The 14321-nt window shown below is 32.6% G+C and overlaps 3 protein-coding genes across 3 annotated transcripts; 2 read left to right on the forward strand and 1 right to left on the reverse strand.

Moving 5' to 3' along the window:
• The first annotated feature begins 2512 nt into the window (after positions 1–2512).
• On the forward strand, positions 2513–2914 carry LOC119642816 (actin-related protein 2/3 complex subunit 3-like). Its single transcript, XM_038042094.1, has 2 exons — positions 2513–2621; positions 2702–2914. Exons 1-2 carry the CDS (start codon positions 2601–2603, stop codon positions 2897–2899), a joined length of 219 nt encoding a protein of 72 aa, XP_037898022.1. The 5' UTR covers positions 2513–2600; the 3' UTR covers positions 2900–2914.
• On the reverse strand, positions 2872–3855 carry LOC119642814 (NADH-quinone oxidoreductase subunit I-like). The gene is given in 3 exon segments (XM_038042093.1): positions 2872–3045; positions 3109–3521; positions 3816–3855. Coding segments are annotated over 3 exon segments (615 nt in total). The 3' UTR covers positions 2872–2883.
• Positions 3856–5582: 1727 nt separating this feature from the next.
• LOC119642817 lies at positions 5583–14312 on the forward strand (the record flags this gene model as incomplete). Its single annotated transcript, XM_038042095.1, has 2 exons — positions 5583–6350; positions 12961–14312. A coding segment is annotated over exon 2 (1341 nt), but the record flags the coding sequence as incomplete, so codon positions are not given.
• Positions 14313–14321: the final 9 nt, after the last annotated feature.

Genomic DNA, 14321 nt, shown 5'->3' on the forward strand with positions numbered 1-14321 from the left:
AAAATAGTATTATTTCTTTTTTTGATTTCCAGCTTAACTCATTTGATCAAGATAATATAAGTGAGTATTCGCCAAAGTGCTTCATTTTAAAACTACAATATTTTGTACAATTATATCTCACTATTTAATATATCATCTATATACTTCAGAAATAAAGGATTCAGCCAGACTCCTTCTCGCTTTGACAACCTAAAAATAAAAATAAAAAAACTTACCAATAAATTATGATAACTATTTTATAAAAAATTTGCTTTGTAAGTCATCGATGCATTTGCTTTTGTTTTTTTATATTGCTTTATGTCGTTTTTTTATTGTTTAAGAATAATAGTGAATAACTAAATTCCTTAACATGCCTAACCATGCTACGCTTTCAATATTTCTCTGCCTTCCGATTTGATATTAAAATAAAGGAGCTTTGAAAAAGAAGTTAATTGTACTTTGTAGCACTCTCGCCACTTTGAAGTGACAATGTTACTACAATTCTTTGCCTGATTTATCTAAATCGTGAAAGACACTTATATATTACTTCCATTATTATTAAGTAGTAAGCTAAACAATAATATTACACAAAAAAAAATTGTTACTAGAACCATAAAAAACAATCATCATTCAGGCAATACAAATAGTTTTCACTGTACAAGGAAAAGATTAATGACTATGATGCGCTAAACTATTATATTTTTATTTTTATTATTTATTTAAATGGTAAACAATTCTACGGCTATTTAAATATTAAACAAATTATTTGTATTTGAAATGTTATAATTTAATATTTTGGTAAATGAAATATTTCACAATTTTCTTGTAATAATGCTATTGCAAAAATTTTTTAGGATCTCAATATTAAATATTACAATTTCCGTGAATTGAAAATAATTAACTTTTCTATAAATTGAATTTTTTTGTAACTTTTCTTTGTACATTCGATATTTTTGCAAAATTTTTCGTTTCGCATCCACTCCACTGTAAATGTGCAATTTGGTATCATCTGAGAGTAATTCAAAGAACTCTTGGAAATTTTTCAATGGTTTAGGATACCTGTTTTAGGGTTAACATATCTGTCTTGGGTCAAATATATGAAAATATGAGTAATTTTATGTATACACATCTAAATATTTTTAAAATAATTATCTTGTTAATTGAAATGAAAACCACGCAAAATTTCATTTACAAATTAAACAATAATGACTTTTTAATTTAATATAAATGAAATAGTTTGTTTTAACATATCTGTTTCTCAATTGAAATAAGAGATTCAGCTGAAATAAGAGAAGCACTGCATATTATTTATATTTTTTGTTAACAGAAATATTTGCCTTTTTTAACTTTAAATTTATTGTTAATTTTTTATAGCAATGCCGGTAAGTTTTTATATTAGTTTGGGGAAAACGAAATCCATTATTTTTTCGGTAGATGGCTGCACTGATAGATTTCTTGTAAAGTATCGATCAAACAATTTCATATTTATGCTCGTTGGAAAGGTGACATTTCGCAGTAAAAAAAATTCTTTTGCTGTTTTTTGTTTGGTGCATTCAGTTGTGAATTACAGCGTGTTAAAAATGGAAGTGAACAAAGAGAAAATTCGGTACATTTTCCAGTTTTTCTTTGACAAAGGCGAAAATGCAAGCCAGGCGGCTAAAATTGTGAATGGTGTTTATGGTTCCGATACTGTAACAGCCAATTATGTGCAATTTGGGTTTCGTAGATTCCGTTCAGGAATTTTTGATGTTAAAGATGCACCTCGCACAGGTAGGCCGGTCGTCGAAAATGTCGATAAAATCGGAGAAATGATCGAAGTTGACCGGCATGTTAGCAGTCGTCGAGCTAAAAATCGACCATAAAACAGTTTTAAACCATTTACACAAAGCTGGATTCAAAAAGAAGCTCGATGTTTGGGTGCCACACCAATTAACAGAAAAAAACATGATGGATCGAATTTCCATCTGCGAAGCCTTGGCCAAACGGAATGAGATAGACCCATTTCTTAAACGGATGGTGATTGGAGATGAGAAATGGATCACATACGATAACCCTGTGCGAAAACGATCGTGGTCAAAGAGCGGTGAAGCACCTCAAACGGTGGTCAAACCAGGACTAACGGCCAGGAAAGTTTTGCTATGCATTTGGTGGGACTGGAAGGGGATTATTTATTATGAGTTGCTTCCATATGGCCGAACGCTAAATTCTGATCTCTAGAATTGGCCAACAGGAGAGGTGTCGTGTTCCACCAGGACAACGCTAGGCCACACACATCTACGGTGACAGAAACTTCGGGAGCTTGGTTGGGAAGTTTTAATGCATCCGCCATACAATCCGGACTTGGCACCAAGCGATTATCATCTTTTTCTTGCATTGCAAAATTTCTTTAATGATAAAAAATTGGAATCTTGGGAGGATTGTGAAAATCGATTACTAGAGTTTTTTGCAAATAGAGACCAGGACTTCTATGAGAGAGGCATTTTGAAGTTACCTTTAAAATGTTAACAAATCATACAACAAAACGGTGCATATTTGACCCAAATCGGACAATCCGAAGCATGTTAAATAAAGTCCTGAAGTTCATATAAAAATAATGGATTTCTTGTTCACCAACCCAATATATGCTTGCATATGAAATTAAGGTAAATAAAAAATTTTTAAGTAATTATTTTTGAATAAATACATAAAAACCAATTGTTTATTATGTGCTTTTATAATAAAGTCCGAAGTGGATCGGGTCTTGATATATATAACGTTGTACATAACTGAATGCTTAAAGAAGCTGCAAAGGTGTGCCAATAAGAATCAAGGTCAACAAGAAATGTATAGTTTAGCAATATCGAAATTCGATATCCCTGGTGAAGCTGGATTTCCCTTAAATGCATTCGTAAAGAAACAAACTCTTTATCGATACAAATGATCAGCCTGCAAATTGAAGGCTATTTCAGATTCCCACTTGTCACCGTTGTTGAGCAACTTCTCTTTATTGTACAATAGCTCTTCATGTGTTTCCGTAGAGAATTCAAAATTCGGACCTCGTACCATAGCGTCTACAGGACATGTTTCCTAAATACATAAATAAATAAATAAAATCTTATGAAAAGACTTAATTTATATTGTCGAACAAACTTGGCAAAAGCCGCAATAGATGCACTTGGTCATATCAATATCATAGCGTGTGGTACGACGACTTCCATCAGCTCGCTCCTCAGCTTCTATAGTTATAGCCTGTGCCGGACATATGGCTTCACATAATTTACAAGCGATGCAACGTTCCTCACCGCTGGGATAACGGCGCAAAGCATGTTCGCCATGGAAACGTCGTGACAAAGGTCCCTTTTCCAAAGGATAATTAATAGTTGCCGGCTCTTTAAAGTTGTGAGCCAATGTGACAGTACTTGCTGCTCTATCCGTTAAATCCTTGGATTCCATACTTCTCTTTATTGTTTACATATATATATAGCCCTTGGGTACCTCAACAATATCCTTTCCTTTGCCGTGCGAATCCATTAAACGATTTGCGGTAGCAAACCAACGTTGGCCTGCATAACAGAAATACCGATTGATTAATATCAAATTAACATGTAAGGATGGATGAATTTTACTTATAAGGGGTTTTTTTTATACTCCAATTTTTGACTATCATTTCTTGTTCAATTTGTATAATAGTTTTTGTGTAAATTTCAGATGAAATTTATTTGCGTTGTTTTGTTTTATTTTTTTTTTCGTTTTTTTGTTGATGACATAACCATAACCTCAACTCTAAACTTTGATAGACTGTATTCTTCTAATCAGCCACTACAATTCGTATGAATTTTGTACACTTTTTCACTTACCATTGCGTGAAGCTGTAAATAATTTTACAGGTAGGGCCATAATTTTTTAATAATTCAATATTATTATCGGTTTTTTTTTATTTTTCGTAAACACTGCACAGAAAGATTAAAAATTATAATGAAACGTAACATTTTACTTAGAGAGCTGCTTTGCAAGATAACAATTTAAATGAATGAAAAAGTTAACAGCGCTCTGTTAAGAAAAAGCAAAGTGAAAAAGGAAATTAAATAAAACATATTTTCAAAATTGTGTCTTTTTTTAAATTTTTAAATGAAGAATATCAAAACATTAATCAAACGTAGTTTAATTACGAAACACAAAAATATATTAAAATAAATAATTAAGATAATAATTATATACCAAAACTAACCCTAACTTTACTAAGGCTCGAAAAAGAATTTACATTTATATCCGGCCATTTTTACATATCATAGCGAATTTTCGGTTGTTGTTTTGCTGAATAAAAGAAGAAGAAGAAGAACCAGAAGAGAAATATAATTTTTGCATTGTATTTTTTATATATACTTGTATATTTATATATACTATGAAAATTGCTATATATGAATATGGGATATCGGCTCGAATTTTATCGAAATGTTTCGCCAAGTTCAAGTAATGCATATCTGTATATATAGAATTCTGTTTAATATATTTCATATACTTATTATGCCTTCCTTTTTTTATTATTACATTGTTAAAGGAGACAGTTGAATGCAAAATTATTATTTAATTATTATTATTTAAATAAGTTTTTAACTTTATTTACTTTTGCAAGAAATTATCATAGAAAGAATTGATGGAGTCGAAGTTTTCCTCTCGTGTTATATGTTAGTAGATGTTTGCAAAAATTTTGATCAGCGACTTCTATAGGTAAAAATAGTGAGGAAATAGGAAATAGCAGGGTACACAACGCGTGATTTCGATGGTTTTGACCTTCCTCCACTTAAAATAATAGTTTTCCATTTAATGTCATTGATATATTCAACGTACTAAATTCATTACTTTTGTTGTTTAGTTTAAGAAATCTGCTACCAACCAAACATCTTCATAGGCTTATGGTAATGCTGCTCCATCAAATCCCAATTGTCGATTTAGGTTTTAACGCTTTAAAAGTAGCGACTTGATTTGAATGAAAATGCTGAACTCAAACGCACGATAACGCCATGTTGGCAGAAATATGCTGAAATCAAACGCACGATAACGCTATGTTGGCAGAAATATGGAAAATATTTTGAATTTTTCTCTATAAATGGGTTTTCAAGTGAAAAAGTTATCAAAATTTTTTCAAACACCTAATATCATCGCTCGATTAGATATTCATCGTGAACATTTATCAGAATCGAGAAAATCTATATTTCTCTTGTGTGAAAAATATTTAAAATTAGCTTCAAGAAGCTTAACAACCATTAAGAAGCTTTGAATTGTATTTTTTCTTCGAATCCATTTGACTTTCCATGGAAACTGTTTCTCTTTCTTACACTTTAATATTTTAATTTATTTTATCGCTTTATTTTTGTCTAAGGATTTTAATGAATTTGTCTGACGATTATATATTAAACAACAGTTTTCCTTTACTTAATTCTTTTTTTGTATTAAATTTCAATAATTTTATTACTTTATTTATATGTTTGAAAAATTAATTAAAGTTTTTTCTGGCAAAAAGTGGAATGAACCGAAAACGAATATTACAAACCTTTTTTTTGCCAAATGTCATAGTTTGTCGTTAAAGTTGATTTCACAGCTGTAAAATAATAACATCCCTGTTACTTGTTGCAGTTTTGCAGCCACTATCATGATGGTTCGCTAATAGTACATAAGAAACGAGTAATCTTTATGTAACGAGTACTCGAAAAAATGGAATTTCAGCCGCAAACCGGTCGTGTAATTTTTATTAATTTTTCTTAATTTTAAATTGTTGATTTCCATAAGAAATTCTTACCAAAATAAAAGTTAAACGGTAAACATTAAACGTCAAAAAAAGTTGATAAAAATATCGCATCAAATAACTGCAAAAGATTTATGGAAAAAAAAAGATTTCACTTTGTACAAGTAAAGTAGAAAAAAAAGAAGAAAAAATTGCGACTTGCGTGGAAGTGGATTGAAGAAAATACATCAGAAATCTCAGAAAAATTCCAAAGCGTCAATGAAACAATTTATCATTTTTAAAGCACCTTTCTATATAAAAACGCTTCTAAAAGCAAAAGTCGTACAAAAATTTCTTAAACATTACTATTGAAAACTTGACGTTTTTTTTAGTTGACATCATTACTTGTTAAAAAAATAAAATAAAAAAAAAAGTAAAAAAATCAATGTGTTTACTTCAAGATGAATTAAGAGGAAAAAACTAATTTTCCAGTTTTATTAGCTTAAAATTACGTACACACACATGCACATACACACACAACAATAGAAATTAAAGCTTTTTTTATTTAGTGAAAAAGTTTATTAGAAGAAGGGGAGAAAAAGAAGAAAAAACGAAATATACGTAAAGTTATTGCCACAACCCGGGGTCTGGCATTCAACTAACAAACTATGTAAGTGTTTAATATGTTTTTCTTTTTTTTTTTTGTTTTGTAAAAAAAGTTTATATATTTAACAAAAATAAAAAGTGTTTTTTTTTCATTTATAATTAATCAATGGCGACTTCTCCACTCGTTAGTAGTTATCTTGCCTTGGTGTTTCTCTATGTGTGTTACATTTTCTCAATGCAATTGCTGGTATTGCGACAGTTTATTTTTACAAAATTTGTGTAACGTTACCTAATCATAACAGTTATTGCTGCTACTGCTGCTATTGCTGCTGTTGTCTGTTATCTAATTTTACATTTCTTTGATAACTGGAGTAATATTCTATTTTCTTCTCTTCTAATCCTTTTGTTCATTTAATTAAAGTTGACGTATATTGTTCTCTGTCATGAATGATTGTCAGAACGAACGAATGAATGAATGAATGTACGCATGTATGTCTGCATGAAAGAATGATATAAAACTTATTTGTCATTAGGGGATTTTCAATGTTTTGATTTGTTGATGTTCTGTCGTGTCTTCCCTAGTTTTCATATTAATCATTCACTGCATGTTTTCCTTTCTAGAATATAGGCGACAGTATGCAACATTATGCGCTTAACATTATATTAACACTACCAAGTGCAACACGACGTGACCTTCAGTGCAGCTTTGGAAAATATGTAAAAAATATATATTTGTTCATCTTTTGATATCTACAAACTTGTCTAACGTATGTTAAAAAATGTTGGGGGACGGTGTTAATTAGTTCTAAACATTAGTAGACGTGATAAGTTATCGAGTGAAAGAAATGACTCGATTCGACGAGTCTTGGTAAATAGTTTACGTAGATCAAAAATTGAAATAAAAACATGCGAAAACAATATGGTGGGACAAGACTTACCTTTAAAATACCCTACACCGCTCTTTTTCAAAATAAGGCTGTAAGTGATCAAAAAAGTGGTCTGATCCGAACTATTTTCAATACCGTTCATCTTTGCGGCGAAGGATGCGAATGTCCCAAATTTCATTAAAGTGCCTCAAAAATTGCTATCTATAGGTTGCGTAAAAAAAAACAGGAGAGGCAGACAGACAGAGGGACGGACGTATGGACGAGCAAAACTAAGTCGGTGCAAAAAGTGATTCTGAATCGGTCGGTATATTAATCAATGCGTGTTGCATACATCCGCACAAACTCATTGTTCGCTAATTGGTTGCACAAAGGAAAACAAGACGGATAGACAGACGTAAAAGATTGATTCAGAAAGCGATTCTAAATTAATAAAAGAGGCATCTGTCCCAAGTCCTTCCGGGTGTTGCATACATTCGGTCGAACTTGTACCATTGTTTAATAATGAACTGCTTAAGACTTCGAAAAAGGTTTGAAGAGACGGTAGAAAAGATAGTGTGAGAAGGATTTCAAACTCCTGGAATCTGGATATACCACGAGTTGAAGCCAATACGAATTGGATAGTAGATTAAGACAGCTTTAAACGCAAAAAGCCAGACCAAATATTACAACAGTAACGTATGCGAACTTTGACGGATCAACAGATTCCACTGGATGCAGCACTTAATCCATTTGTTATGATAACTCCAAGAACAAAAGACCCAAGCAAGCATTTGCTATATCATTCCAATCAATCGATAGCCACAATTAAAACCTTTAGTGGCTATTTCTTGATTCTGGCGGAATATTGTCCGTCGACAAATTCCTTGAAGATTAATTTTCTAACAGGTGCCTGGCTTTTAATATTTAATTTTCATGAACAGGCGCCTTATAATTGCAATAGTAGCATGTAGAGTGTCACTGAGTGTCATGAAAGCGCCTAGAAAGTTACAGAAGATAATGGCTTTCTTTCTATGACTTGGCATCAAAAAAATACTCTACTTTTGAAGGGATGATATTAGTTTGAGTTATATGCCAAAGAAACAAAACTTGGTGTTGAGATGCGATTTAATTTTTCTTGATTCGGTCGCAGAAAGTTCTTATTATCAGGAAAATGGATTGTTTAACGAATATGGGTCATCAACAAGCGCACCGTGATGATAAAGTTATAGTAGTGGCTATGATTCCATTCGATTGTAAGAAAATGTATACGACAGTCCTCAACTCACTACCCGTTAAAGTGAGTCCAAAACCGGCACCTATCGATTTTGCTCGATATCGACGACTACACACTCAAGAACTTCAGTTTATTCTTATTCTTGTGGTTCTCATTAGTTAACGACTAAAAATTTGCCGCACCGGTTCACAGATCCGTCCATAGCTGATAGAACAACGATAACACTGACCTCTTTTCCCAAATTACTATTAATTTAGCTAAAGAAATAAATTCTAAGACTAAAGTCTTAAAGTATTAGCATCTGAGGCTACCGCCTTTATTGAAAAGTCCACCGGGCGGGAGATTTGAACCCAAGATTAATTACTTCTTCAAAATTCTAAAGCTTGTGATTTAATCTTAAATTTTATGATAATAAGAGCAGGAGGGTAGTGATGTAATTGAAAGTTAGGTTTGGTTTTTGGATATAGCCGTTTGACAAAAACAGCTGAGAGCGAAAGCGAGACTTAAAAGCTCGACGTATTTATCATAACTTCATAAGCTTAGTTAGGACAGTTGTTGCCAAATTGTGTAAAAATATTAGTTAATATATATATGGTACACCATACATACGATATAACGTGATACATATTGCATGCATATCGAGAGCGAATCAACCTTGAGCGCTTTACCTTGAAATGAAAAAGCGTACATAACCTACTCATGGCTAACGAAAACATATATGTCTCGGGCCGAGTACAAACTTTTGTACCTTACCGCACTTGTGTCCAAGCGTATATTAACTTTGTGCGGATCTATACAATATGCAGAAAAAGTTGAGATACACCCGTCATTTATTATAAAGACCAATTCAGAATCACTTTTTGACTCGACTTAAAATTGTCCGTCCGTCTGTCTGCTTCTCTCGTTTCTTCGTGTTCAACCTATAGACCGAAATTTTTGAGATATTTTGATGAATTTTCGTACACTGACATATTTTGGCTGTTGAAAATGATTAAAATCGGACCGAATACAAACTTTTTTGCCCTACCCCACTTGTGATGCAAGGGTACATTAGGTTTGTGCGAATGTTCGCAATACGCTGAAGGACTTGCGTTATACTGATCGATTCGGAATCACATTTTTGTACCGACTTAAGTTTCCCGCCTGTCTGGCTGTGTGTCTCGTTTTCTTGCGTTCAATCTACAGGTCGCAATTTTGGGGATATTTTGATGAAATCTGCTAGACTGACATGTTTTGGCCCGAGGACGAACATTATTGAAAATGGTTAGAATCGAATGACTTTTTTGAAAACTTCCCATATGCAGACCTACTTTATGTAGTCGTTAGAAAAATAACTGTAGGTGGTGTAGATTATTTAATGGTGGTTCACGTACCTCTATTGCTTTCCCAATTTTTTTTTTGTTATTATTGATCTAACTGATGCGGTGAACTTGTTTTGAAATAATTTTCAAAAATTTCACATTCGTCTTTGCGCGGAGCATTTTACGCGTTCAAGCGTTGATTGAACGGAAATTCAATTAATTATTCAACCACATGTTTTAGAAATGAAAAATGAATTTTTAACAATTTCCGCTGTTTTTTTTTTATTGCTTTCTATCAAATTTAAATAACGTTTAATTCTAGACTGTTAAGTTGAATGAAAACTTATACAACAACAAATAGACTTATTTGCAGTGAAAGATTTATGGGCTGCTTATTTTCTTTTTCTTTTTTTTTTTGTTTATAATATTTATTCTTGACCTTATCATCACCGTACATTATTATTTAATAATAAATTGTTTATATATTTGTTGTTTTTATTGCAAAGTCAATAACTGTATAGAAGAGTGTATTGAAATTTATTTAATTATAATTTCATAAATAGATTTTAATATACTATACAATTTGATTTGATATAGATTTTTATTCAATTTCATATTGGCGTAGTAAAAATGAAGGCATAGTAACTTTGTGGACACATTTAGGGATATATATTTTTTTTTGGGTCAGAAGTCATTTAACCAAGTCTATGCACTTGTCGAAAGTGCAAAATTTCCAACAAAAGTTGAAAATTGATTATACACCGTCTCTTACATAGAAAGTGCGAAAGGTCTTACTGGCATGCCGGCGGTTCTCAATTCCTATCCTCGTGAGGTGATGCTTTAATTAAGTTTCACATGGGACCGCTACTCCAGTAAATGAACGATCGGCAAAGCCCTTTACATACCAAGCTGCGGCCATATCGTATCCCTCTTTCTGCGGATCTCCCTCTTGGACTGTTACCATCTTTATAGCATAAGTGCGTAGGCGATATTAGCTAAACGATTGGAAAAAAAAAATTTTCTTTGAAAAACTAAGTTTTCCAAATTAATAAAGATTCCATAAAATAAGCCCACAATGAATGAAAATGTTGGAAACAGATTAGTTCAGTTCGCTGTCGAAGAGAGAGTGCAAGTGATACTGTAGGATGTATGTATGATACCGGGACTTCTTAGTATGAAGGAATTCGGTCCCATTTACCAATACTCACTCAGGAAATGTTTGTAATGGTAGTCTGCAATATCTTATCCTTTATGCTGGTGTCAACATAGGTTATTCTTTCCACTCAATAATAGATGACCCACCATTTGCTGGAACGGTGCTTTTGATCTTTATGACGACTCCGAAATATGGATTCCCTCATTTTCCCGATATGAAATTCGAAAATTAATTGAGAAGTGGACAAAAGTTTTATCCAGATAGGGTTAATATTTTGATTAAATACATTTTCAAACAGAAAAACGGAACGAAGTGATTTTTACTTCCAGTATAATAGTTTCTATTTTAATCCCATGGATAGATTCTGTTGAGATCTTTTATGTGAATGAGTTGTAAGAAAATTGATTAAATCTTAAGAATGCGTTTTTCATACTGAAGGCGCTAGTCTGTTTATAAACGTCGTCTAAAAGGGCAATTTTTCTCCTACACATTCCAACGACTTTTTCAACATATTCCACCCATTTTTGCTGTCCTGCAAACGATTTCTCCTATTTTCAGGACCAACAGTCGCGCAGGAACTTCCAATGTTTCAAGCAAATTGACGTCGATAGCTTCATTTTTGCGGCGTGGAGATGATTTACAACAGACACTGCACAGATGGACAGTTGGTCATGCTTAAATCGATCCAGAATGTGAGGCTAATCAAGGACAAACGTACTTGGAGGGGTATCTGACGTTTCCTTTTGAGCATTGCAAATGTCATCATGTTTTATACCCCTCGGTGATGGGTATAAAACCCACCGCACGTAAGGGGGAACCCTCGGTTCGATTTGACTGAAGTAAAATGATCAGCTTTCAATACTTTTGGAATTTAGTTTAGCGTGAAAAAAAGTTATAAAATATATTATTATTTAGTCAATGTGTATTTAAATGTTCGACATACATTTGGTAACACGGATTTATAATCTCTCAAGGCGTTAAAGAAAAAAAAAGAAGCATTTGATGCGAAATTGATCTCAAAATATCTCTGAAATCGGATAAATATGGCTATAAAACGTATATAGTTTTAATAACAGTAGGACTGAGTAATCGTTTAGTCACTTTCTTGTTTCTCTCCAAGGATGATCATTTATTGTAGCGAAAATCGGAAAAGGCACCACTGCACACTACCGTGGCACATAGCCACCCACCTTTAAACACCTTATAAATATTAATACATTTCAATAAGGCGTTACATGAGAAGTTAATGTGCAAAAATTTGGATCGGCTTAGAACCATTTTTCTAATTACCCTTCCATATGAAAGTTCAGGCAATAATAAAATATAATTTTTTAGTATTTTATAATAAAACCAAGTAAAAACGCTATACTGGGCCACAGTCCGCCAATAGAAATCCTACACCACCTACATTTATTCATATTACGAGTTTTCAAAGTAAGGCTTGCACACATCCGCACAAACTTAATCTCATACACTTATATCACAAGTGGTATAGGCCAACTCTTTGTATTTCCTTCTAGCAATTTTTTTAGTCAAAAAGACTAGATTACTTAAGAAGAAGGTTTTTAATAGCTTTCGTCCCCGAGAGAAGACAGACAAGGCAAGCTTAGATTTATAAAAACAAAAAAAATGGGTCCATCGTAAATTCTTCTGGATGTTACAAACATTCGCACAAACTTAATCTTGTACTGTTGTGCCGCAAGTAGTACAGTCCAACTTTTTGTATTGCCTCCTCGATGGTCCTAATAATTTAGTTTAGCTAAAAAGACGACTGCTTAGTAGGAGGGAAGAGCCTTTTGAACACACTGTTTATGTCAACAAAGTTTCAATAGACACTTAGGAAATTTTTGGTTACCCGTTGCTACCTGCCCGCAATTACTTGCATGCTTATAAAACATTTAATTAACCTAGTTTTGAAATATAAAAAAATTAAACATCTTTTCATTTTTAGAAAAATATATATAAAACATTTAATTAACCTAGTTTTGAAATATAAAAAAACTAAAAATCTTTTCATTTTTAGAAAAATATAGTAGGAATCGTTGCCTTAATTTGTTTTTTTTTTTGTAATTTGTTTTTTGATTTTATATTTTTGTTCTTGGCTATTCTTTACTTAGGTGTGCAGAAAATGCCCAGAAATGCTGCAAGAAAATTGAATAAGAATGTTAAACAACAACACCGTCTTCCATACCTAACACGGTCAACTAGCTGCAGTAGCGAAACCGTTATTATTAATTATAATAAAAAACTTAGAAAACGGAAAACGAAAAAACAATTTCAAACATTCTTAAAAAATTCAACTGAAATCAAAGGCGATATAAAAGCTGTAGAAAAAAATTGCAATAAAAGAAGTGTTAACAGTCAATTTGATATAGAAGAGAAGAAAAATAAGAAGCAGCAATTGAACGATAGAAGAATTATAAAAAGTTTTATACAAGATACAAAATATTCAAAACAGGAAAATAATTCCCTGAGTGAAGAGGGGGAACTTGAAGATTTTCATGGTTTTAATGATCTAAACGAGGACACGGTCTCAGTCGATGCGAAAATTGCCGCTAATGTTGATGAAATTGTTCATAAATTTAATGATATTAATGAATTGAACGTTAATTTAACCGATAAAATAATCAATAGCGTAAGGAAGCATTTAAACGGCTCGCAGATTATCAACAAGGACGACTGCATTATAAAGAGTAGTCATAAAAACTGCGATAATAATAAAATTTTGTGTGATTCTTATAATAAAAGAGACGGAGCAATAATAACAAGAGCAGCAGCAGTAGCAGCAGCAGCAGCGTCAGCAGTAAATTCATTAGCATTTAAGGGGAAATCATCGCCATCAGCAGCAGTAGCAGCAAAAGCAACTGCAGCAGCAGTAGTAACAACAACTAAAACGTACCCATCATCATCAGTTGCTAAAACAATTGAAGCCACCCCATCTGCATTATGTCCCATTGTCATTGAAACTGTAATAACCACTCAAACGGTAGACAACAGTAGTAGTGCTGGTATTGCAACAGCAGCAGTAGATTCCGTTTGTAATTCTTCGAAATCTTTTTCTATTTCTTCTACTGCTGCATTTGTCACTAACGAGGAAAGAAAACACCAGCTCCATCATCACCACCGTCAACGACAACAACAACAACAACAAACCGAACAACAATCGGAATATCAAAAAGATTCTTTAAATAATGGAAAAGTCATTAAAACAATAGCATCAACAATAACGGCAACAACAACAAATAATAAAAAACTTAACCTGAAAAGATCACCTTTTCCCAATCCCAAGGAAGCCAGTGACCGTCTAACGACTTTAAGAAAGAGAAGAATTACAATTGACAACTTTAATAATCTAAGAAGAGAAGAGCAACGGATTCAATCGCCCCACCACCATCAACGGCAACATCAACTACAACGACAAACGGAAAAGCAATGGGAATATCAAGAAAAATCTTTAAATAATGGAAAAGTCGCTAAA

The sequence above is a fragment of the Glossina fuscipes genome, unplaced genomic scaffold (assembly GCF_014805625.2).
Source record: "Glossina fuscipes isolate IAEA_lab_2018 unplaced genomic scaffold, Yale_Gfus_2 258, whole genome shotgun sequence".
Taxonomy (NCBI): domain Eukaryota; kingdom Metazoa; phylum Arthropoda; class Insecta; order Diptera; family Glossinidae; genus Glossina; species Glossina fuscipes.

What these genes read in the sequence shown, in the direction of transcription:
- LOC119642816 (XM_038042094.1), top strand. Translation starts at nt 2,601, where the DNA reads ATGCTTGCATATGAAATTAAG. An exon ending in TGCTTGCATATGAAATTAAG is followed by an intron (nt 2,622 to 2,701) that starts GTAAATAAAAAA and finishes TTTATAATAAAG; the next exon opens with TCCGAAGTGGATCGGGTCTT.